The sequence below is a fragment of the Diabrotica virgifera genome, chromosome 5, assembly GCF_917563875.1.
Source record: "Diabrotica virgifera virgifera chromosome 5, PGI_DIABVI_V3a".
In the NCBI taxonomy this organism is placed as follows: domain Eukaryota; kingdom Metazoa; phylum Arthropoda; class Insecta; order Coleoptera; family Chrysomelidae; genus Diabrotica; species Diabrotica virgifera.
Window position 1 is genome coordinate 111,588,562 of NC_065447.1, and position 27,006 is coordinate 111,615,567.

General features: G+C 34.0%; 1 protein-coding gene across 2 annotated transcripts in view; it reads right to left on the reverse strand.

Annotated features, from left to right (window-relative positions):
• Positions 1–27,006, reverse strand: part of LOC114332349 (insulin-degrading enzyme) — a 215,813-nt gene that overhangs the window by 419 nt on the left and 188,388 nt on the right. For both annotated transcript variants that reach the window (XM_028282134.2, XM_028282135.2), the window contains 8 exons: positions 18,515–18,610; positions 18,350–18,459; positions 13,105–13,249; positions 12,938–13,048; positions 12,080–12,200; positions 6,005–6,366; positions 4,495–4,629; positions 4,186–4,395 (listed from right to left, as the gene is read on the reverse strand). In XM_028282134.2, the coding sequence (XP_028137935.1) occupies positions 4,186–4,395; positions 4,495–4,629; positions 6,005–6,366; positions 12,080–12,200; positions 12,938–13,048; positions 13,105–13,249; positions 18,350–18,459; positions 18,515–18,610 (1,290 nt within the window). The remainder of the gene's footprint in view (positions 1–4,185; positions 4,396–4,494; positions 4,630–6,004; positions 6,367–12,079; positions 12,201–12,937; positions 13,049–13,104; positions 13,250–18,349; positions 18,460–18,514; positions 18,611–27,006) is intronic.

Sequence of the window (27,006 nt, forward strand, 5' to 3'; positions counted from 1 at the left end):
ATACTCCAGGAAATTACCGCATTTCCTGTAATGGTGGTGAAGTGTACGCTGGAAAAACAAAGAACTGTAACTTTGTATCAGAAAGAATCATCCGTAAAACAGGTGCTTATTAGTACATCAAAGTAATTTCCAATAATGTTCAGAGAAGCTAAGAAAACCCCAGAGCTTCAGTTCCGCTTTAATCGTAAAGAAGGTGATCTACGTCACGACGGGACGGGCATCTTAGCGCCACCAAAATACCCTTACCAAGACGCACCGAAAATACCGATTTGGACCAACTGGCAAAGCGCGGGATACACATGAGGACTATAAATACTTTCAGAAGAAGACAGCTATGACCGTTGTCACATTTTTGGAAATGTCTGCAGTTTAAGACGAAACATCAAGAAGAAATAATTTAAGAGCATCATCTGTAAACCCCGAAAACAAGGCAGCATTATAAAACACAATTTTTAATTTAGAATTTTTACAACGAAAGACTGTATAAATCGTTGATAAAACTATAATATAAATAAATAAGGGTTTCTATAAACTTCTTTGAATAGAATAAGATTTATATTTTCTCTATATTGCACTTCTTACTTAAAAGTTTGTTTTACTTGGCAAACGGTAATATACATGGCACTCAAATTTACCGTTGTTCCAGTACTCCAAGTAAATCTCTTTACTCTTTCTATGTCCTAATTTACTATCCGTACTCTGACATTCTCTATATCTTCTTTTGCTACGGCACTACAGCCTTAGCCTCCTTTATTTTTTGCCTCCACCCTTGCTTGTCTGTGGCTGCTCTTCTCCATACACGGATCCTAAAAGGGCTTGTGCGTCCCTGTTTACTGTATCTTCCCAGCGCTTTCTTGGCTTTCCAACCGGTCTCTTTCCCTGCATTCTAGCATTCAGTGCTCTTTTTGGTAGCCTATCCTCTCCCATTCTTATCACATGTCCGGCCCATTGCAATCTTTGTATTCTAATGAAGTCTGACAGGGGTGCTTCCTTATAATGTTGATAAAGTTCGTTGTTGCATTGACTTCTGAAGATTCCGTTTTCCCTCACAGGTCCTAGTATTCTCCTCAGCACTTTCCTTTCGAATGTGTCGAGTTTGTTTTTGGATGTTTCTTTCAGGGCCCAGACTTCACTGCCATAGCATGTTATTGGTCGAATTAAAGTTTTATAGATTCTCATATTTGTATTTCGGTGGACACTTTTAGACCGAAATATATGGGAGAGGGCAAGATAAGCCCTGTTTGCCTGCGTTATTCTCTTTCGTATTTCTCCATTTTCTGATCCGTCGGCATATATTTCTACTCCCAGGTATGTAAACTTTCCAACCGTTTCAATGTCATCTCCCTGCTTTAGTCCCTGCGAAATTTTGAAAAAGTCCGTCAGGTGGTTTTGTATTGGTACACATGCCTGAGTTTCATCCATTGTGGCTTTAATGAGTCTTATTAGCTTGTGTTGTATTGCCAATTCAGCCAATATGTAGTATAGTTTATTCCTTTTGAGTGAGTCGTATGCCTGTTTGAAGTCTACAAACACGTTGCGAACATCAATATCGTGTTCCCATGATTTGCTCAAGATCTGTTTGACTGTAAATATTTCATCCAGTGTCGATCTTCCCCGTCGGAAGCCCGTCTGATACTCTCCAATAATATTTTCTGCTAGTGGTTGGAGCCGCTGGTTTATAATATACGTGAGGACTTTATATGCTGTACATAGTAGAGAGATTCCACGGTAGTTTTTGCACTGGAGTTTGTCTCCTTTTTTTATAGATCGGGCATACTATACTTTTCTTCCAGTCGTCGGGTATTTTCTCTTCTTGCCATATGTCTTTGATGAGAGCGTGGATGTGACTTGCTAGGTGATCGCCACCTACCTTATACAGTTCTGCTGGTATTTCGTCAACTCCCTTGTTTTTCTGGGCCTTAATAGCTTCGAGAACTTCCTCTATAGTTGGAGATTCTACTCCATTATCTACTTCATTTTCTTCTACGTAGTTCATACCCATTTCATCTTCCATGTCTACTTGTGTTCCAAGTAGAGTCTGAAAATAATGCTTCCAGGTTTCTGTGACTTTCTGTTGGTCACTAATTATTTGCCTACTTTCATCTTTACATAGACTTGTTTGAGGTTTATACCCACTTCTTATCTTTTTTAGGTATTCGTATGCCCCTCTAATTTCGTTGTTTTTGAAATTTTCTTCCATTTTTTCTATTTGTTTATTTTCATAGGCTCTCTTTTTCTTTCTACATATCTTACCTGCTTTCCGTCTTGCGACTTCAAATAATGTTCGTCTTTCCCGTATTCTTCTTGTTATGTACATTTTGTGTGCTTCATTTCTTTCCTCTATTGCTTGTCTGCACTCGTCATCAAACCATGCCCCTCTTCTCTCCTTTCTATTGTTTCCCAGGGTGGACGCTACTGCTGTTTTGATATTACTCCATTTGCCCTCTATGGAGTGCAGTTCTAGCGTCCTTAACTCATTTGCGACTTCTTGTTCGAACTTCTCTTTACATTCCTGAATCTTCAGTTTTTCCAGGTTCAGTTTGTTTGTTCTTTGTTGTCTTTCGTTTCTTTCCTTGTTAACTCTGCCTCTAAATTTGGTTTGTAGTAAAAGATGGTCTGATCCACAGCATGCTCTCGTCGTGTTCTCACGACGTTTCTCTATATCACGTTTGCTAATAACCATGAATTTTGTTTTCTTTATGTGTATTGTAAGACCATAGTTTGGACTTATGTTATTTTGACTTTATTAAGAACTGTAACTTTTTGACATAATTAGCAATGAGGACCGTGTCGTCAGCATATCGGATTTTATTTTAATAAGTCCTTTAATAAGACCTTTATTCCTATTATCCTAAGGTCTCTTGTAAAATGGATTCAGAATATAAATTGAACAATAGTGGCGAGGGTATACCACTTTGAGAATTTGAATATTCGATGCTGTTACAGTTTTGACTTTTATGTGAGTTGACGTTGACAAGTTCTCCTGATAATCCTTATATCTTTACCATCTAACCCTGCATCAAAGCACACAGAAACCCAGGTGTGTGTGCTTTCCAACTTAGAAACAAGCATGCCCGAAGGCCGTTGGAGGTGGAATGGCATGGTCAGATGCTGGAACACAACGAGATGCCAAAATAGCTCAGTGTACGCCTGGATAGAACTGTCTTATCGATACCAGTGTCACAATGTCAAGAAAAAAGTGCCAGAAAAAATATTATCCGAAAACTATTTTTTTTCCTTATTGGCTTTGGATTACTCGATCCATTCAGCCACGATAGATAATAAATGTTTGCTACAACATTCCAAATATAATAACATCACGTACAAAACTAACTAATACAAAATGGAGAACACAGCCACATACACTCCGCACTTCTGCCTTAGCATTATGTTTTTCGGCAGCGGAGTTTGGAGCACCAGTGTGGGCAAACTCTGCTCACGCAAAGAACTGCCACGTGGATCTAAATGAAACGGTTTACTCCACGACTTATCAGGTGGTGGTAGAACCACACGTCAGGTCACGTCAGAGGTAGAACAAAAGAAGCAGGAGACGGACCGAGGGCACCCCTTGTATGTCCACCAGACTCAGCCAAGTAGACTAAGATCTCGGAAAAGCTGTCTGAAAACATTTAGATCCATCCCCGAAGCGCCAGAGACGCGCCGAATACACCTCCGGTAAGCATCAGCTACTACAACACATTTTTGGCTGCTGGACACAATTTACTGTGTCCAACATGAAAAGCGCTAAACAGACTAAAAACAGGCGTTTCACGTTGTACTAGTAACCTGGAAAAATGGGGATATCAGGTGGATGATACCTGCGACTGTGGCGCGGTTCAGACCAGCTGGCATCTACTAACATGCACAGAGATGAGAGAGACCTGCACAGAAAAGATTTTATTTTAACAAATGACAGGGTCATCTATGTGGCCAACCATTGGCAGTACAGAATTTAAAGCTGTTGGTGTTCCGGACACGGAAAGTAAGTACGTACCATCTAACCTAATTTGTTTAAGCAGATTGATGTTTGCCGTGTTTCACGCTATCAAATACCTTCAAATAATCTAACAAATCAAAAAATTATTTTATTCCTGGTATAAATTGTGTTGTAAAATTCATGTGTGAAGTATATATAGTAAATTTAGAATATAGTAAATTTCACGTGTTAGCAAAACATGTACTCACTTTATAGAAATCAATAATATCCTCTTTCGTAAGAGTCCTCAAATAGGCTACCTCTACGTTCGCTCTATCATAGTGATATTGTTGTGAAGTAATTTCCTGCCAAAACTTGTTGGTTAAAGCGTTGAGCTGTTTCGGCTTTTCCAGCCTTTGAGCTGCTAAAGCTTCGCGATGTTTTAAAAAGTCTTCTTCGCTCATTTCAGTGATGTGTTCCTATAGATAACAAATCAAATGAAACATATTTATATGTATTATAAAAAGTATTTAAGCAAGCAAGTATTTCCATTTTTTTATTATAAACAAATAATTTACCAGCATACTCTCCAAAAACTTTTCCACTCTTGAGTCCAGATAGTTTGGATGCCTGTCAGATTGCACAATTATCCTTAGCCCTTGCACTCCGTTCGATCTCCTAACGCCGCTAAATACTATATATCCTAATTGCTCCTGAAAATTAAGCATTTATATCATAACATATAGGAATCTAAAGAGCCAATAAATATTAAAATAATTTAAGAATCTGTGTTTCACTTATGCCATAAATCTATTTGTCCAAATAAACAAAGCATCCATTTTTAACATCATCAGTATGTTTCCATTTTTTTATGTTAAAAATGTACATTAATGTTCGACCAGAATGTCAAAAAAACGCCTGCGGTCATCATATTGAACCAAGTTCTTACGATAAGAAGCCAGGATATACATTGTCTTCTCGGGTCTTTCTTACCACTTTCCCTTCAATACCCAACTGATATCTTTTATTATTTCTCATAATATTGGACATAGGTATCTACTTTCCCTTTTTTGTCGTGAGAAGCACTTCGAGTTCTTTCTCCATTTAGATTCGTCAATAGAGCTCCGCATAATTCATCTGTCGAATCACATCTCAAAAGCCTCCAGCTTCTTTATAGATACCTCCGGCAGAGTTCAAGCTTCCACTCCCTATAGCAAAACCAGGATTTTAAATAAGAAGACTACCTACCACTTTTGTTGGTAGTCGGAGTGGATTTTGTAGCTATCCACTTGAAGTGGGAAATATTAAGAGACGTTCATCGATAGTCTGTTTGTAAATATGTATCAGTTGGGGTTTCTGACGATGCAGAGATATGCTGAAACAACGTTGTGAGACCCTATTGATACCAATTCATATACAGAGGGTTTGATGAATTGTGCTCTTGCGCCATTTATTTGGCATTTACATGCATTAAGGCGATGGTAAAGCTTTTGCCTAAATGTCTCGGAACTGAATTATTAGACGTCGTATGTAACAAAAATTGCTTAACAAATTTCATCAACTCGAAGTGGAACGAAGAACAGATGTTATAAAAACTTAATCAAATGTAAAATGTATGTAAAAGTTTAAAATTACATATTCAAAAGAGTATTCCACAAATGAATCACTAAACTTAATCTACTTCACGTATGAAGAAAAGCTCAGACGTTTTGAACGAAAAATACTTGGAAAAATTTTCGGACCTCACCACGACATTAACACAAACCAGTATAGGTTCAGAACCAACATCGAATTAAAAGCACTCTACAATGATACCGATACTGTCCAAGAAATTAAATCACAGCGACTAAGATGGGCAGGCCACGTGCACAGACTTCATAACGAGAGACTTGTAAGACTGGTATGGGAGGAGATTCCTACAGGCAGGAGATCGAGAGATAACATCCAATCAGATCTCCGAAAAATGAACATTCCCTTTGACCCTAGGTTGATGGAAGACCGAACAAATTGCAGGGAAGTTGTACAGTCAGCCAGGACCCACCCAGGGTTGTAGCGCTACATGATGATGATGATGACGTATGAACTTACCTTAGTACGTAAAATGTTGAAACAAGGTTCCTGTACAATTTGGGCCACCAGTTCAAGTTTTACGTTGTTTTCCTTCGACTGTAGCCCACATTGGTAATAGAGTTCTATACAAGAAGATTTGTGAACGTCGTTACTGACTTCGTAAGAATAATCAGAACCATCTTCAAGTTTTAACTCTCTGTTAAGAAGAAGTTGTCTGGGAAGTAGAGGGGACATGCTCATCGCCGTTGTGAGACCATCTTCTACTATGTGAACTAGTTCAAGTGCTTTTTCTTTATTAACATTACCATGAATGAGACACTCAATGTGCATCTTCGACAACATTTGTGGAATAAAAGCTTCTAATCTTTCGATTGTCAATTCTGAAAAAAAAATACATGATTATTAGATATACAACTAAAAAACACAACAATGAGTTGTTATGCCATATTAAAAAGACAATCGCTCGATTTAAAAAGAATAGCAATGACTTGGTCTTTATCTGGGTAAAAGGGAATGCCGGAATCAATGAAAATCAGATAGTGGATGAAATGGCAAAGAACTCAGCAACTTTAAATGAAATAGTAAATTTAACAATCTTCAGCGATTACATTCCAGAATTGCATAAAAGATTAAGAAAGAAATGGGAAACTATTTGGCTCAAGTTTGTACAAACTTCGAGGAATCCATACACTTACGTATACCCACAACTTCCGCAAAATATTCCACATATATTTGATTATCAAGTTACTCGATTTTATTCCACATCCCTAAGTCGCTTAAGATTAAACCATGGCAACTTTCCTGTACATTTAGCTAAAATATAAATGCGTATCAACTCTCTCTGTGCATGTGATACCTACTCTACTGCAGATTTAAATCATATAATCTTTAATTGTGAACTTAATAAATACCATACGAAAGCACTAACTGCTAGACTTCAGGAGCAGAATGTAAGTTTACCGCTGAATATTTCACACTTACTAAGCTTCAACACCAAAACTATTAATGATATTATCATACAATTTCTTATAGATTCTAAAATAAAAATGACATCATAAACGAAACTATTGAAAGAAACTGAAAAAATAAAAATTAATACAAAGCAAAATTAAGATTGGTAAAAATATGGGGGTTGTTTGATATTAATCTTAGATTAACACATTGAACTCCACGTGAGTTGTATTTAACTCACGCCTTGTTTGGCCCAGGCGTTCAGTGAGTTAAATATAATTCACATTAACATTGAGATTCTGAACGTGGAGCCTGAAGATAAAAACAAAAAATTTTAATGTGGCGGTCAATGTGTTAACAAAACAATTTATAACATAGCGAATTTTCTAGTCATTTTTAGCTCCCGAATAATGCAGAAATGAGAGAGTGGTCGAACTAATTAAGTAAAATTCAATGTTTACTCCTAATTGGATAATCATCGTAATCATCCATCCTATTCCTCCACTGTTAAACACAGGTATTCTATTCTGTTCTGAGCTAATTGGATCCAGTTTGTTCTCACGTTTTAATGATCAGCTAGCAGGTGGCATTCATCTATCTCTTTTGTCAATTCTCGGTACGATTCCAATATCTTCTTCGTCCATATAATATGTTATATGAATATATTTGAGGCCCTAAGAGCCAGAGTGGCCTAACTGATTTTAACACTACTTTACATAATCAAAGAAAATGATCAGAAGCTATCAATATCCGATTGTTTTAGTAATTGTATGTTGACCAATAATGATTCCTGGTCAACATAAAACTACTAAAAAAATCAGACATTATTAGCTTCTGATCATTTTCTTTGATTATGTAAAGTAGTGTTTAAATTATAAAATGGATAGAACTAGAGACGAAGTCTCTAGTTGTCTTATAATATAAGTCAGTCAATGTAAGTTATAAGTCAATGGAACAAACAAATTTTAGTAATTAGAAGTCATAACATCGAACACAACTAAAACAAACACGAGACTCCGTGTTTAATTTCTCTATAAGAAAATAAGAACTCAGTGTTATGTAACAGAACTATTACGAGAAAAGTACTATTACTAGAAGTATGTATAAGCATTACTAGAAAAACAAAAATGAGAATATTTGTGTATCACAACCCCTAATTGGTCCCTGGCGTAGAGTAATTTGAGAAGTCGAATTCACCTCTTTATGGCTAATCTGGAATTTCGTATTATCGCATGAATTCGGCCGCCGTGCTTCCAATAGCTATTTTAATATTTGTTCAAAAGCGGCTTTTGAATATTAGTACATATTATCGAATTGTTGTAAAATGTTGCTTAGTAAAAAATTCTTCTAATAATTTATTTAATCTGACTCATTTATATCGGCAATTCAGACATATATTATACATTTTAAAGTATAATGACTTTAAAATGATATTGCCAATATTTATGAGTTGCGTTCCTGGGACGACTTTACTGAAAGATAGTTCATTCGATTACATGAAATCAACCCCAACCCAAGAATATCCGCCACAAAAAAATCATAGCATGTGATCTGTCTTTAAAAAGACAACCAAATGCAACGGTGACAGTAAAATTCTTGCGTTAGAGATTCCATAGTTATTCAAATACATATTTGTATACATAGTTTTATATATTTTATATTTACCAAATACTTACGATGTCGGGATAGTATCACGAGGTTTTTTCCTGGTTTTCCCTCGTGATTTACTATGGAAACTCTAAGCGAGAATTTTACTGTCACCGTTACATTTGGTTGTCTTTTTAAAGACAGATCACATGCTATGATTTTTTTTGTGGCGGATATTCTTGAGTTGGGGTTGATTTCATGTAATCGAATTAACTATCTTTCAGTAAAGTCGTCCCAGGAACGCAACTCATAAATATTGGCAATATTATTTTAAAGTCTTCTACTTTAAAATGTATAATATATGTCTGAATTGCCGATATAAATGAGTCAGATTAAATTAATTATTACAAGAATTTTTTACTAAGCAACAACATTTTTGTTTAATTTAGTAGTATTTTGTATTTTGACAACGACACCCGATTTGGGCGTCAAAACGTTAATAAAACTATTTTTTTCAATTTAATTGTGGCTTATTTCCCATCTAAATAGTTTTCTTTTTTTGCTTCTATATTTTCTTTTCATGATTTTTCTCAATTCTCTGTATTCTTCTCTATTGCTATCTTCGTTATTTGTGAGATTTTTGAGTCTTAGTTTTCTTCTGCTACTTCTTGATATTCTTCATCATACCAATCTTTTGTTTTGTGTTGTCTCTTGTTGTTCGCTAGGATTACCTTATTTGTGTACAGGATTGCCTCTTTTATGTTTCCCCATTGTTTGTCTGGGTCTGACGTTTCTTGTTCCCTAATTAGACTGTTGGTTATTCCCTGTTCATACTTTTTCTGTGTGTTATTATCTTTTAATAGTTCTATGTTGAATTGTTTTTCAATTTCTTGTTTTGCTTTATTGTTTTCTTTATGTTATGCTCGATTATGTATTCTGCTCTCACCAACTAGTGGTCCGAGTTACATTCCGCGCCTCTCATGCTTTTTACATTTATTACATTGTTTGCATGTTTCTTCTCTATTAAAATATGATCTATCTGATTTACTGTCTTTTTATCAGGGGAAATCCACGTTCTTTTATATATCCCTTTCCGACGTAATTGTGTGCTTCTTATCACCATTTGCCCTTCTGTTGCAAAGCCTATTATTATTTGACTATTATCATTCGACACCTCATGCTTACTGTATTTTCTCTCGTTATGTGCTCATATACAGGGTGTTTCATTAACAATTGTCCATATTGTAACTAGAGAAACCTTAGCACAAAATACGAAGATTTAACCCAAAACACTTAAATAAAATATTCCTCCTTACCGAGATACAGAGTGTTTTATTACAAAGCACGCATGTGAAGGTTTGCAGAATGAGCGAAGCGAATTCTGCAATTCACATGAGTGCCTTAAAAATGTACTTTTAACACGTATATCGTACAATGTTTTTTCTACAAACGTGTTAAAAATGCAATAATACAGAAATTCATTTTTCAAATTGCGTAAATTGTACTATTACTGTATATTAATGTTAATAAATGAAATATAAATATTGTGACATTTGCTTTAAAAATTTGACATTTCACTTTTAATCGCAGTGGCTTAAAAATTTTAAAGCACCCAGTGCTTTAAAGTGACATTTTTAAGGCTCCTATGGAGTGCTAAAAATGGCATTTTTAACACGTTTGTAGAAAAAATGATTTTAGCCCATTGTTCAAGCACCTTTTAATATTTTTTGTACAAACTTGACACACAGTTTACACATGTTAGGGTACTTTAACTATTCTTAAAAGATAGTTTTCTGCTGTTACCAGAGGCGTGCTGTAGGGATATATACTTCATTTTCGCCCCCTTTCCCCCCTCACAATCTACACCAGTGCCGTAATAATAATTTCAGAATGTTTTTTTTTATTCATTGTTACTTTTACATAAATATCATCCTTTTGTCTCATTGCGATAAAGTAAGTAGTTTTCAAGTTATTTGCCTTTAAAGATAATGGATTCCATAAGACTATACTTAATCTAATTTACTTACCGTTGCACGTCATCCGCGTCATAGTCCGTAACGTCACATGATACCAACACGAAATATTTAGGCGGTAGGTGTGTTCTTTTTTAGAATCACTTTGCTGAGTACACTGGCATTACAGCCACTAGACATATTTCTATTAATGTCAACTTAAAGAAATACACAATAATATGTTTCATTTAATTTGTATAAATGGATTATAAAGCGTTTTTATGAAGCACATTTGTTCGGAATACACTGTAACTATAATCGAACGCAGGTGATACTTTGGCATAAATTGGTAACATTTATTTGACAGTTGCGGTGATGACACTTCATAATTGTTTATATTCTTTACTATAAGTATTTGTTTTATTATATTTACTGTTTTTATTATGTACTTTAACGTAAGGTTATAACTTAATTCTTGTTTTATATTTCTAAAGTTTTTATTTATTTACATTTAATATTAATTTGTTTTGCTGTATAATCCACTTCCGCAAAAAGTGTGTGATGTATTTGATTTAAAATAAACAAGAATTTTTTGTAATTGGGCAACAATGTCAACTTAGATCTCTAACGTAGATAATGACGTGCAACGGTAACTAAATTAGATGGACTGTATGTACTTTAAACTACATTCAATAAGATTATGTGTTTAAAATACATAATCTTATTGAATCCATTACATTAAAACGCAAATAACTTGAAAACTACTTACTCTATCGCATTAAGAAAACAGATGATATTTACGTAAAAAGTAACGAAGAATCAAAAAAACATACTGAAATGATTATTACGACAGTGGCGTAGATTGTAAGGGGGAAAGGGGCGAAAAGGAAGTATATATCCCTACAGCACGCCTCTGGTAACAGCGGAAAACTATCTTTTAAGACTAGTTAAAGTACCCTAGCATGTGTAAACTGTGTGTCAAGTTTGAACAAAAAATATTAACAGGTGCTTTAACCATGGGCTAAAATCATTTTAGAACAATTGTAATAAAACACTCTGCATCTCGGTAAGGAAGAATATTTTATTTAAGTGTTTTCAGTTAAATCTTCGTATTTTGTGTTAAGGTTTCTCCAGTTACGACAGGAACAATTGTTAATAAAACATTCCCAATACTATTTTGATGTTAAACCCTGGTAATTTATCATATTCTCTTTCCAATTGCTCATAGAATTCATCTTTTTCTTCTTCTGTGACGTCTTCAATCGGTGCATGTATATTTATTATACTTGTTTAAACTATGTTTCGTTTGTCCCCTTTTAATCTTATTGTGCTTAATCTATCTGATATTGGTTGGAATGCCATTACTCGTTCCTTCCATTTTAGCTGTATTATAAGACCTGTTCCTAACCGTCTGGTCTCTCCCCCGCTTTTAAAAAATACCATGTCTTCTATTTCTACTATTTCTGTCTCCAGTTGTTTTGTCTCTTGTAAAGCTATTATACATGTACTTGTATAATACTATTATACATGTATGTATTTGTATAATACAATTATACATGTACTAATAACGTACAGTAAACTACCGGAAATAAAAAAAACTTACGATCAGTTGCTGCTAAAAGTTCTTGTTTTGTCCATGAATGTTCCGTCAACAGAACAGTTAAGTAATATACGGCATGTTGATAGGGTTGCTCAGCAGCAAAGTTTTTCAAATTTCGTATGTACTAAAAAATAATTATATTAAGTAACTTCATAAAGTAACCAATTGAGTCAAAAATAAACTACATGAAATAAAAAAGGACAGTTGTTGATAAACTTTGATCAGCACAATCTGGTCTTTTTGATATTGTTTATATTCTGAATCATACAAAATATTATGCTTCTGAGAAAAGTCACACCTTTTTTTATTATAAGAAAATAGAAATTTATTAAGTGGTATGTCAAAATGATGAAATTTTGAAAGACAACAAAGTTATGAATAATAATGTCGAATACCCCTTCTAAATATACTCCTTATGACTGTAATTTAAAAAACGCACTCACGTCAAACGATGAAGTACATTTCAATAAATAAATATAAAGAATATCTCTTAAAAGAGATAACCATTTTTTAAATATTTCAATTATAAAAACAGGAATCTTTTTTGTATAAGGTGATTTAAATCACATCAACATAAAATGAGTTCCAGAACAAGTAGTTTTTCTTTTGCGAAGAGTGTTTGTAGACACTTTGTTTGTTTGTGTCATAGTAATAAAAACAGCCGAAGATCACTATCAGTGGGAATGCCATCAGTTGGACGACAACGAGAACGCTGGAACCATATTGTACTGGAGATACATTGAAAAACAGACTATGAAAAAAAAAAGAAGATAAAATGACGAAATAAAAATTTACAAATATATAACCCACCATCAACTATTAAATTCAACTAAAAAGAATAGTGCAAAATATATAACTTACAGTTTCTTTAAGTATATTAAACCTCTTAGGATCAATCTTGAAATTAGTTAATTTCTCCATGATTTTTTTCAATAATATATGTTGTTTATTATTGTATCCGCCAATACCAAGCTAAAAAATAAATGCATATATGTAAATCGGTATTAAAACTGATAAAATATACTTACAATCAAACCATATTTTGTATTAATCAACTCCCATTTCAAACCTGCAAGCTCAGCTGCATACGCATACTCGTTTAAGGCATCTTTGAAAAGTTGTACCAACATATGGGTTAAATTACAATTTGATGGATCTAAATAAGCCAGAGGGCTGAAAAAATAATATAATAAATAAATTTCTTTATTTTTAGATAAAAAATATTTATTATCTAGGGCTAAGATTTTTCTAGTTACATAGTGTCAAATTACTTCCATAAATCTACGAAAATGAATATCAAGATCTTATTATACTCCAGCGATGGTTCAACTACGATCTTCAGGCATTTTAAACGGGCATTTGTTAAATATGCACTACGAAATTGTGTACGACCTGTGTAGAAAAATACGATTAGTCGAGGAAATGAAGCATTTTGGCTCGCAATTTTTTCGTCCAGCGTGGATTTACTTGAAATTTTCACAGAAGGTAGGGAATAGTCCAAGGATCATTTTCTATATCATGCCGCTGTACGCTAAAACCTTGGGGGTGGTTGCCACCCCATCTCGGAGGCGGGAATTTTTTATTACATTTTAACTATGTGAATCGATGTAAACAGTAATTTTAAGAAAAAAATGTGTTTTACATTTTCTTCGTAAAACTAATATTTTTCGAGTTATTTGCGCTTGAAAGTAACAGTTTTTCGATGAAAAAAATCGACTTTTTTAGAGGGTTTTTTGAGAATACCTCGAAAAATATGCATTTGATCAAAAAAACTGTAGATATCAAAATTGTACCTTTTAGTAACACAAACCAAATTTTTTTTCTATAATATCTTTAAGACGAACAGAAACCGAGATACGGCATGTTAAAAGTTAGCTTTTTTCGTCAAATGCATAATTTGAAATATTCAAAGTAAAATAACGGAAAAACCTTGCATTTTTCGAAGAAAACTTAAATAATATTTTTTCAAGTATACAGTTAGGCCTCTCAAAAAATAATAATAAAAAGTTTCTAGCCTAAAAATTAGGCGACTTATGATCAAAAAAGGTTGGTACCTGCTTTTCTCTATGAAAAAATCAGTGAAAACAATCCCTTAACTACCCTACTAATTAAAAATTGGTCTTCACCTTTCTGTAATTCCTTTTATATTTATATTATCAATACACCCAAGATGTTTGACCTATTTAAAAGGCCTAATTTTAGAAAAATTGGAGTTTAAAGAAAAATAATTTTTTTGGAATTTCCTATTTTTCACCTTTAACTTCAAAATATCTCCGAAAATACTGGAGATACGAAAAAAATTATAGATAACTTAATTGTAGCTTTTTTAATAACTAAAATTCCCTTGTGCATAGATTTTCAATACACTGAACAGTTAGCGAGATATAGCTGTTTAAAACCTCTATTTACGAGCAAACATCCCCTTATTCGAGCCTTTTAAACCCACCCTAATTAAAAACTAAGGGATCTTACGAAATTTAGTTTATACAGTCTTATAACTCTTCAAAAATCCTACAAAGTCATTTTTGAATAAACTTTTTATCGCCAAAAATGAAGGAGCTATGTTTATAAAACCAATTTTGTTTTCGAAAAATTCGGATAGTCCGCTTATGGATAATTTTCAATGTATGTATAATACACAGAACCGGTTCGTATACTGGAAGATGACTAAAAAACTATTTGTATTTGTACATATTTGTAAATTCATATTTTTCTGTAAATAAATGTTTTTGTAATTCTTTAATTCTACTTTTTTTCTGTATAGATCTATTAAAATATCTACTTATAAAAACTGTAATGTTATTAAGGGTGGTTTTTCAGGGTTGAAACATTATGATATTATATCCTAAAGTATAAAACAATCATTATTTAACCAATCAAAACCAAATTTTACCCATATGAAAGTTTACAATGTTTTTATATAATTTTTGACAATAAGAGGTAGTTTACACCGCTAAAAATAATCAACGCCCTTAAGCATGATATAGAATATGAAGTACAGGGTGAGATGATCCTAATCCCAAATTTTTATGTAAATCGATGCAAGCCGAAATTATTCTTTTAGGATAAGTAAATTTTTTATATATAGCTATAACAAGGGTGGTTTTAAGGGTTGAAATATTATGATATTATATCTTAAAGCATAAAACAATCATTATGTATCTAATAAGAACCAAATGTTGACAGTATTAAAGTTTAAAATGTTATTTTATAATTTTTTACAATTAGGGGTAGTTTTTACCCTTAAAAAACCAAAAGCGTATAACGGCTCAATATAGAAAATGAACTAGAGGGTGAAATAAGCCTAATCCCAAATTTTTGTACAAATCGATGCTGGACGAAAAAATTGCGAGGTTTTGCCATTTTTTCAGCTTCATTTCCTCGACTAGATACATAACAAGGGACTTTAAAGCCAGAACTTGGGATGTCGGAGGTCACATGGGAATTCAAAAAACAAATATGAGTGGATATAGCAGAGACGTGGTGATCATACTGACAAGATGTTACAATTCAAGTTGATTCTCAGTTAGAGTTGATTATTCCTAGCTCGAGTCAACTCAACTAAAACGAGCAGTAAGAGTTGATTTGAAAATTTGAATTGGACTTTTACTAGTTGAAGTAGACTCTTCTTAACCCTTGTTAGTAAAAGTAGATCGCGGGAAAAATAGAATCAACCCTTGCTAGTTTGAGTTGACTATTCCTGGATCGATTCAGTAAATGTAGATTATACGAGTATAATCTCACGTGCTTTTTTGATGAGTGTGCGTCTCTTTGTTTTGACCGATTCAACTACTTATCACGATTTGAACATATCCAGTAACATATAATTTCTAGAATCGGTTGTTTGTATGAATCAGAATCAACTCTTACTAAATGGCATTGGGAAGAATATACTTTTTCTAGTTGGAGTCTACTTTGACTATGGTTTGTTTTTTAATCAACAGGAGTGATTCAAATTTACCGCGCTATATTGCTTGTTTGTAATTGGTCCAACCGCAGGCAAGTTTACTCCACTGTTATAAAATTTTTACACTAATGACATTTATCAAATTTTGACACTAGTGACATTTCATAGGTTAATTAAGTTATATCGGCAATTTTTGTGTTTTCTGTATTATTCCGTTAATTTTTAGATTATTAGTCTGCTTTTATATAAAAAGCAGTTATTTTTGGAACTCTTTAGCGACGTATTAATTTAATATAATATTTATGGATTACCGTTGAGGGCCGACTAGATCAACCAAAAAAGAAGATGTATTTGGTTATTATTCTAGTGACTTTCTTGGGTGTGAATGTCTTTTAAGTTTACTCCTCCTGATTAAAAAATAAAATATAGTAAATGCTGAATAAAAATCTTCATTTTATATTTATAATCAACTTTTACTAAAAACAGCCGTTTGAGTTGACTCAAAGAAGAATAGTCAACTCCCAACTGGATAATCAAAAAGACGACAAACACTTCTCCTCACAGGAACATGCAATTATTCATATTGAGTCATTACCGTCTCGACGGTGAACATGCTCGAACTATATTACCCTACGCTCTCTTATGTTGGTATCGATTGATGCCACTCATCATTAGCCGATTTGAGTCCATTGCTGAACATAGGCCTCCCGTAAATAATTCCATTGAATCCGATCTAGAGCAAACTGAATCCCAGTGTGCTGGATGCGTTTGATGTAGTCCGACCACCTTGTTGAAGGACGTCCTCGATTACGATAAGCATCGCGTCTAGGTCTCCATTCTAAAATTTTCTTGGTCCAATCATCTTTGCATCTGGCAGCATATCCCGCTTAGTTCCCTAGTAATTCTAGTGAAATTTAGTTCAAAGCCGTTCATTACCAATGTAATTCAGGTCTATGCCCCAACATCATCCAGTGATGAGGATAAATTAGAAGCATTTTACAAAGATCTAACTGATGCTCTAGATCTTGTCAAAGCAGCAGAAAATACCATAGTCCTCGGAGATTTTTACGCTAAAGTCGGCAAAGGACGCTGTTTGAACATTGTGGGGGATTATGGTTTGGGAAACAGAAACGAACGTGGAGAACGACTTGTCTAGTTCTGTAAATAACACGATTTCACTATATCGGATACTCACTTTAAACTACCACCGAGAAGACTCTACACCTGGAAGTCAAATGCAGAATCAGAGGACAAAATTATTAGGAACCAAATCGACTTCATTCTAATAAAAAATCGATTTAGAAACTGCATCAAATCAACCATTCTCGTTGGAACTTTACCGCGCTGAGCAGGTGGGACGTGAATTATAAATTGTAAAATTCCCTCATCTTCCTTAGTCTCAGCATCCGTTATGGCTTGCAAATTGTAGAAGCATCGGAGGTGTTACCAGAGAAGGTTCCCATTGTTTTCAGTCTGTTAGGATGAAGAATAACATTTTTGGATGTTGTTTTATGTGCTATTAGATTGAAAACTTAGTTTTTTACTTTGTTTTTGTTCTAATACGTTTTAAACATTTTTCCTTAAGAACCCATCTCCACTGTTCCAGTTTTTGTTCTAAATCCCTTTCAGTAGTTCCTACTAACACTACATCATCAGGATACATTCAGCACCAAGAAGTGTTACACTATTATCTGATCCAACACCAATGAGACTAAATAAGGACTAAGCCCAGAGCCCTGGTGGAATCCTACTTTTTCATGAAGTTTATCAGGCCCCCCCACACCTGTCCTAATAAACAAGTTGTTACTGCCTCATACATATCTCTCACAATCTTCACATATTCAGCCGGAACTCCTTTCTTATTGTGCACCCATGACATAATTTATCGAGGAACTCTATCATACGCTTTCCCACGATCAATGAATATCATAGGACATAGGAGCGTTTGTTTCTTTATTCCTGTAGTTTTGTTTTGTTGTTTGACAATCTGCCTCGTATCGGATATTTCGGTTTCTTCACGTATCCGTCTATCTATTGTTCTCTTCAACTCATCAACTTCCCAGTTTAAAAGGAGGCTATTTTAGCCTGTTATTTATATTTTTAAACAATATATTGGCATTCAAGCAGTTAAAAAATGCATCATTACTAGAATAATAATAATTTACTTTATAGCTTCTATAAATAAGATCCGTAATTCCTGTCTCAAATTTTGGACAGTTGTTGTTGACATCAAAACCAAGACAGGCCCGAAAGTAAATACCTGTTCAAATTAATTTGAGGAAAAAAATTGTTTGTATTATTGTGATATATTAAAAAAAATCAACGTTTTTTGCGATTTGTTTTGTTTTAGAAAAAAAAAAACTTACCTCACGAAATCGCACATGAGATGCGATTTGGGCAGTAAAAATTGATCATCTTGTTTAAACCATACTCTGGTCAGCCCAGTATCTTCAATTATTACAGGAAATTCAGTAACCTAAAATAATAAAAAGAATAGACTTCATCGTATATAACATCAAATCCTCACTTACATCCTCGTCCAGCGTATACAAACTAAAATCTGTAGGAATAAATTCGTTCTTTTCGGGCATCTTCAAATCTGGACACAGTCCAGTTTGTTTCCACGCCTAAAAAAGAGACAATATTAAAATGTTAATAGTACGTTAGTGTATAGTAATTATAGTTAATAGTACGTTAGCCATAAACAAAGAAAACAAGGAAAAAAGGAAATATGAATGTTTTAAAGAATTGCCTACTAATACGTACTGCTAAACAAAATGTTTAAATTTAGTATTATGTTTATATGAAATTTATCCACAATTGTTGGTATAATGAAAATTACATTTCTTAATTAACTTCTTCTTCTTCTTCGTCTAGCCATTCACGTCCACATCTGAACATAAGCCTCTTCAAGTCTTCCTTTCCATTGTTTTTTGTTGTACGCTACTTGTAGCCAATTTTTCCCGGCAGTTCGTTTCAGATCATCTGTCCATCTCATAGGAGGTCTGCCTCTGGGTCTTTTGTGTTCGTATGGTCTCCAGGTTAGAATTGTTCTGTGCCATTTGTTAAGATCGCTCCTAGCTACATGTCCAGCGTATTCCCATTTCAATTTTAGTGATTTTTGTACCACATCGGTGATTTTGGTTTTCTGTCTTATCCATGTGTTTGTTTTTCTGTCCTTAAGTGATATGCCAAGCATTGCTCTTTCCATCGCGTGTTGAGTGACTCTGAGTATGTTCATATTCTTTTTTGTGATTGTCCATGTTTGTGCCCCATATGTTAATATCGGAATAATGTATGCATCAAAGACTTTAGATCTAAGATGTAGTTGAATTTGCTGATTTCTGAGTATATAGTTCAGTTTGCCGAATGCTGCCCATGCTAACTTTCTTCTTCTTTTTATTTCTTCCGTTTGAATTTCCCTATTTAGTATTATTTTTTGTCCTAAGTATATATATTCATCAACTTTTTCTATAACTTTGTTGTTTATTATTGTCATCGTTTCTTCGGAGTGCATGACTTTTGTTTTGTTTAAATTCATTTTTAGTCCTATTTTAGAAGATTCTGTGTGTAGTTCTGAAAGCATGGTTTACAGTTCTTGTAGGTCAGTAGCTATCAGGATTATGTCATCCGCAAATCGTAGATTACTGAGATAGCGGCCATTGATGTTTATTCCCTTATATTTCCAATTTAGATTTTTAAAAACGTCCTCCAAAACTAAGGTGAACAGTTTGGGTGATAGAGTGTCTCCCTGTTTGACTCCCCTGTTTAATGGTACAGGGTTCGAGTATTCATTTTCATTTAGGTAGTATGTAGCTGTAGCTTAGTTCATAGTTTCTTTTATTAAGTTAATATATCTGCTGTCTATTCTACAATTTTGCATTGCGTTTATTACGGCCGTGTGTTCTATAGTGTCGAAAGCTTTTTCGTAGTCTACAAATGCTATAACAACTGGAAACTTGTATTCGCTACATTTTTCTATTAATATTTTTGTGGTTAACAGGTGATCGGAAGTTGAATAGCCTTATCTAAAACCTGCCTGTTCATATGGTTGGTATTCATCTAATTTTCTTGTTAGTCGGATAGTTATGACTTTGGTGAGTATTTTAAATAGGTGTGACAATAGACTGATGGGCCTGTAGTTTTCCAACTTTCGATTATCACCTTTCTTGTGTAATAAGATTACTTTAGAGTTGTTCCAGCTCTTAGGGACTTTGCCCTGGTGTAAACAACTGTCTATAAGCTTAGTTACAATTGCAATGAGTTCCTTAGCTCCTTCTAATATCATATCTGTAGTAATACTATCTTCTCCTGCAGTTTTATTTCTCTTCATGTTTCCCAATGCTGTAGTTACCTCTGAAATTGTTACTTTTGGCATTATTTCCGATCCAACATTTTTTATTAATTTCCGTGGTGGTCTCATTTCATCGTCTTGTTGATGTATTCTGTAGAGTTCCGTGTAAAATTCTACTATTCGTTTCAGTATGTTTTCTCTTGTTGTAATTTCATTTTCGTCTTTTCCCATTAATGATATTATCTGACGTCGTCCTAGTGTCGGTCTGAGGCATTTTATACTCTTTATTTTTTTCAATAATTGTTGTTATTAATTTTTCTTCTTCTTTTCTTTTTTGTTTTCTGATTCCTGTTCTAATCTGCCTATTAAGTTCTCTGTATTCTGCGGTTCCCTTTTTGTTAGATTTATTTAAGATCTTCCTTTTTTCTATTTGTTGTAATATTTCTTTATCTAATTCATTGTGTGTTGTTTTTGGTTTTTTCAGTTGCAAAATGCTTTTGTTCACTGTTTCGGTTATAAGGTTATTCAAATCATCAATATCATTGGAGTTTATCTGCTGCATGTTAACTTGATTTAATGCATGCATTATCTTTTTATTAAATTCACTATTTTTTATTTCTTCAGATGTCCATTTGTATCTTTTTTCATGTATTCTTTTTCTTTCTAGTTTTTTGTTTATTACTAGTTTTGTTCTTATTAGTCTATGGTCGCTTCCTATGTCAAACTGATTTAATACCGATACGTCTTTTACTAGGTTTCTATTTTTCGTTAAGATATAATCTATTTCATTCTTTGTCTTTTTATCGGGGCTCATCCATGTCCATTTTCTGCTTGGTTTTTTATTGAAAAAGGAGTTCATTGAGTACATGTTATGTTCATTCATGAAATTGAGAAGCATTTCTCCTCTATCGTTTCTTTGCCCGTAGCCATAATTGCCAATTAAATGTTCATAATCTTCTTGTTTTTTGCCCAATTTAGCATTAAAATCTCCTAATAGTATTTCGTAGTTTGCTTTACTTGTTTCTATAGCTGTTCTTATTTCATCATAAAATATTTCTACTTCTTCTTCATCGTGGCTTTTGGTTGGGGCGTATACTTGGATCACTTTCAGAGTGGTTCTTTTATTAATTCTGATGATAAGGTATGCTACTCTGTCTGATATGGGCTTGAATTCTTCGATACACTGTGTGAGGCTTTGTTTTACCAAGAATCCCACTCCAGTGTATTCGCCACCTTTATGCATAAAATGTGTGCCATTTTTTAGTATTACATACTCATCACTTTTTCTTCTGGTTTTGCATATACCCAGGATATCCCATTTTATATCCTTTAGCTCATTTTCTATTTCTGGGAATCTATTGTCGTCCGTCAAAGTTCGAATATTGTAAGAACATAGCCAAATTCTCATCTTGTGGCAGTCGGGTCCTGCCCAGGGATTCTTGGCACCCCCTCTTCCGTCTGTTGTTTGATCGCTGCCTTGATCAAGACTTTGGGAAGTGCTGGGGACTGGGGGCCTTTTCTTTTTTGTGCTATCCATTGACTTGAAGGTTTGGTGGGTGAGATATAGGGACTAGGATCCGCTTCTCTCCCGGAAGAGGATTGGGAGAAAAAGCCGAGCTCGCGTACGCAAGGGCAGGGGCGCATCCCTGAAGCAGACTTGTCTTTACTGGGATCGTAAAGAGAGTCTACCCGCTACCCCTTTAATTAACTTAAGAGTTCTTAATTAACTTAATAATTATGCAATGTAATTTTCATTACACCAACAATTGTGGCTCAATCCCACATATAAACATAATACTAATAAACATTTTTTATCATGGAGCGACGTCATTTAGCTTTGAATGGGATGAATAGGGCTGTCGGCCTTCTTCAAGGTGACAAGGGGGAAACTAATGTAGCTGAGCACATGGGAATCTCCCAAAGTGTTATGTCGATTGTGGTGGCGTAAGCGTCCTACAACTGCAGCTTAACATCGATTTTTAGTGTTCACCGCTCGAAGACAATCAATAATTACAGCACCTGAATTTATTAGCGACTTGCAGGCACACCAGGTAATCCTAGGTCGTGATACTGTAAGAAATCGTCTCCATGAAGCCAATCTCCACAGTCGAATGCCATTGCGATGCCCACGTATAGTATTTTTACTACAAAAGCAAGATTACGTAGGTCAACATTTTTGACGTATGAGCACTGTCAAAACATTAGAATGTGACTTTTCATCATGGCCACGTTTATGTCATTACTTGTCAGAGATATTTTTTTTGTTTTTGTTTACTATAAAAACAATATCTATAATTATTTATTCTAATTAATGATGTCAATTGGTTTTCATTACTTTCCGAAATATATTAATCAGAATATTATCATAGTGTAGGTATAATCATTAAAATAGATTATTTCACAGCTCACAGCATAATTGACCGCAACCAGCAACACTGAACTGTCATTTGCGTTTGAATGTATAAGCAGCGTACGTACGAATGTCTAAAATATTTAACTAAAATTACTATTTTTTTGGAATATTGAACATATAATTTTTCGAAAATTTATATTATTGATAATAATAAATGTTATTGGTTATTTAATTAATATAATTCTAAAATTCTCAATGTAATCGCGATTACGTTTTTCTTATTAAAATATTATACCATCGGGACGCTTATTTAAGATCGGGAAGTTCCGTGTTGGTGTCGTATTTCTGCTGTGCTACACAAATTTCAATTCCAGAGTTGATTTTATGGAATATCATTATTTTCGTTAACATTAACAAATATTTTGGCATATGATTAATATATTTCGGCAATTGATATAATCCGATTGACATCATTAATTAGAATAAAGAATTAGATATTATTTTTATAGTAAACAAAAACAAAGAAAAATATCTGACAAGTAATGACATAAACGTGACCATGATGAAAAGTCACATTCTAATGTTTTGACAGTGCTTTTACGTCAGAAATTTTGACCTACGTAATCTTGCTTTTGTAGTAAAAATACTATATCTCCAGATGCAAACACGCGGCAAGATAAAAGTGGTGTCAGGAATATCAAAACTGTGATACAACTGATTGGGCTAGTTTTATTTATTTATAATAAATATACAATTAATTGGCACTTAAAGGCATTTTAAGTCACAATAAGATTGAGAACACTAAAGTGTTATATGTGGTCTCTATTACTATATGGTTGTGAGACATGGACATTAAAACAGTATGACGTCAACAAACTGAATTCATTAGAAATGTGGATGTACCACCGAATGCTAAGAATAAGCTGAACCAGCAGCACTACGAATGAAGAAGTATTGGAAATAATAAATATACTACATTCGCTCTCGCGAGATTTTTTTTGACACTGACGTTAGTAATTTCTTTTTTGAAAAATTCAGTTGTCAGATGTGACTGGAAATTACTACAAAACCAACGCACCTGCTCATATCCAATATTATTAATAGTAAACAGACATAAAAATAACATAAACCTTACGCCAATCAATATTTATTCATTTAAACCATTATAATGTATTGATAGCAAATGAGAAAATTATTTATTGTACAAAATAAAAATATTTTGTAGAAATAAACTTCACAAAATTTTATGAGATTAGTAGACACTCCCACTATTTCTAATAATTCTTCTTTTTTTAATGAAAGATTAAGTTTATTTGAGTTGATTTTAGCAGTTAATAGTGTGAGGTAGGAATTTTTGTGTTGTACGTTTCCTATTCCGAATGTCTCAAAAAAAATCTCGCGAGAGCGAATGTAGTATACACGTCTTCATCTGGTCAATACAATCAAAATTAGAAAGACGCCATATCTAGGACACATAATGCGCCCTAGGGAATTTGAGCAGCTCCAGGTAACATTGAATGCAAAATCGAAGGTAAAAAGAGTATAGGAAGAAAGAAAAAATCCCGCTCCAAAACATCAGAGATTGGACCCACACAACAGGGAATGACTTAAATCATCAAGTCCAGAACAGGGAGAAATTTGCCATATTGATCACCAACCTCAATAGAGAAGGCACTTAGGAGGAGAGGAAAGGCATTCTCGTTATTTTTGACATTTCAAACAAATTTTCTAATATACAGTGCAGTGGAATAAGTGTTGCCCCCCCTGTTAACTTGCTTATTTTAAGAATATAAGCAAAACGCTCGGACAGGTCGATTTTTAAACTAACCATAGTATATTATAGCATCAACGTTTCGAACTTTACGCGATCCCTCTTCAGGTGACAACCATAACTTTGATTTTTTTAAATGGGAAAGTACATCATGTGACACCTCATTTAAAAGCTCTAAAATACTGATTTCAAAAATGTATAATACTTTAATCCTGTTTGAGAGCGTAAGTGCAAAATTTCGGTCGAATTCTTTCTAAATGCAATCATTTTTTCGAATCCTGAAAAAACTAATAAGTATTTTTGAAAAATTTAAACGCAGAATGAAATATTACAGTATTCTCGATGGTCCAAAGTCCCTGAGAACGCCTATAATGTTTATTTTAATAAGTCACAGTGGAGAAAAAAAGAGAAAATTTAGTGTGATTTTTAATTTCAAATATATCATTCAAAAGAAACCTTTTATTTATTCTAAGGGACTGTCAGCCCTCGGTAATAATCTAATCTTTCATTCTGCGTTTAAATTTTTCAAAAATACTTATTAGTTTTCTCAGAATTCGAAAAAAATAAATGCGTTTAAAAAGTGTTCGACCGAAATTTTACGCCTACGATCTCAAAAAGGATTAAAGTATTATACATTTTTGAAATCAGTATTTCAAAAGCTGTTAAATGAGGTGTCATATGATGTACTTTACCATTTAAAACAATCAAAGTTATGGCTGTCACCTGAGGAGGTATCGCGTAAAGTTCGAAACGTTGATGCTATAATATAGTTAGTTTAAAAATCGACCTGTCCGAGCGTTTTGCTTATATGCTTAAAATAAGCACGTTAACAGGGGGGGGGGGCAACACTTATTCCACCGCACTGTATTAAGTGCGTTCGTAGAGTGGTCATGGATTAGTCACTGACAACTCCTAACCGCACCTAATATAAATAATACCGTTAATAGATAAATATACAAGGCATATTTACTATTAATTATTATTAATAATTAATTATTTAATAACCTTGCATTTATAACCTTGTATATTTATTTATTAACGGTATTATTTATATTAGGTGAGGTTAGGAGTTGTCAGTGCCTAACTAATCCCTGACCACTCTGAGAACTCACTTGTTAGATACTATTAATTACTACAAATGAAGCTGGAGATGACATGCTTGAATTAGCAACAGCATTGGATATGGCGATTGTTACCACATTCTTTAAAAAGAGAGAAACTCAACTTATTACCTACAAAAGTGGACAACATCAATCCCAAATAGACTACTTCATGATAAGGAAAGAAGACATACGTGAATGCAAGGACTGCAAGGTAATAGTTAGTGAGACAGTAAGCCAACAACATAAGCTGCTTGTTCTGGACATCGAAGTAAAAAGCGAAACTAAACAAAAATATCGGAGAGGACCACAAAAAATCAGATGGTGGCTGCTGAAAGATGAGAAAGAAGGTCTATTCAGGAGAAGAATAGTAGAAAAAATATGTTGGAACATGAAAGGAAGCCCTAATACAATTTGGAGAAAAATGGCCAGTAGAATTAGAGAGACTGCTATTGAAATACTTGGGAAAACGTCAGGAAAAAAGTTTGAGGATAAAGAGACTTGGTAGTGGTCAAACGAAGTACAAGGAAACATAAAAGAGAGAGAAAATTATATAAAAAGTGGCAAGAAACCAGATCCGACACAGATCTTCAAAACTATATGGTGGCGAAAAAGGAAGCGAAAGTAGCAGTAGAAAAAGCCAAAGCAGAAGCGTATTCAAACCTATACGATCAACTTGATACCAGGGAAGGCGAAACGAAGATATATAAAAATTTTTAAACTATGGTATACAGCCAACTATTGGGATTTTCCCATTGATTTTATATATAAAATAGCCAAACAGAGAGCAAAGAAAGCAAAAGATTTTAATCAGATTAGATGTATCCGAGATGAAAATAATAAAATACTAGTTCACGAAAGGGATGTCAAAAAGAGATGGAGAAAGTACTTTGACAGCTTATTAAATGAAGAATTTGACAGACAGTCTGTAAAGTCAACGGAGACAGTAGCAGCAATAGTCAGCAAAATAACAAACGGGGAAGTGGCTCAAACGCTTCAAAAAATAAAGAAAGGAAAAGCGGTAGGACCAGATGATATTCCTGGGGAAGTATGGAGAGCATTGGAAGAGAGAGGAACAAGGTGGCTAGCAGGCCTATTTAATAGAAATATGGAAGTTGGACAAATGCCAGACGAATGGAGAAGCAGTATACTGGTACCTGTTTACAAAAACAAGGGAGATATACAACAATGTACAAACTACAGGACTATAAAACTGCTTAGCCACACCATGAAAATATGGGAAAAACTAATTGATAGACGGATACGTGAAGAGACCAAAATGTCCGAGAATCAATTTGGCTTTATGCAGGACAGATCAACAACAGATGTAATTTTCATTATAAGGCAGTTGATGGAAAAATACAGGAGTAAAGAAACAAACGCTCATATGGTATTCATTGATCTTGAGAAAGCATATGATAGAGTTCCTCGAGAGATTCTGTGGTGGGCACTCAATAAGAAAGGAGTCACGAGGGAGGGAGGAGGAGGTCACAGGAGTATGAGGG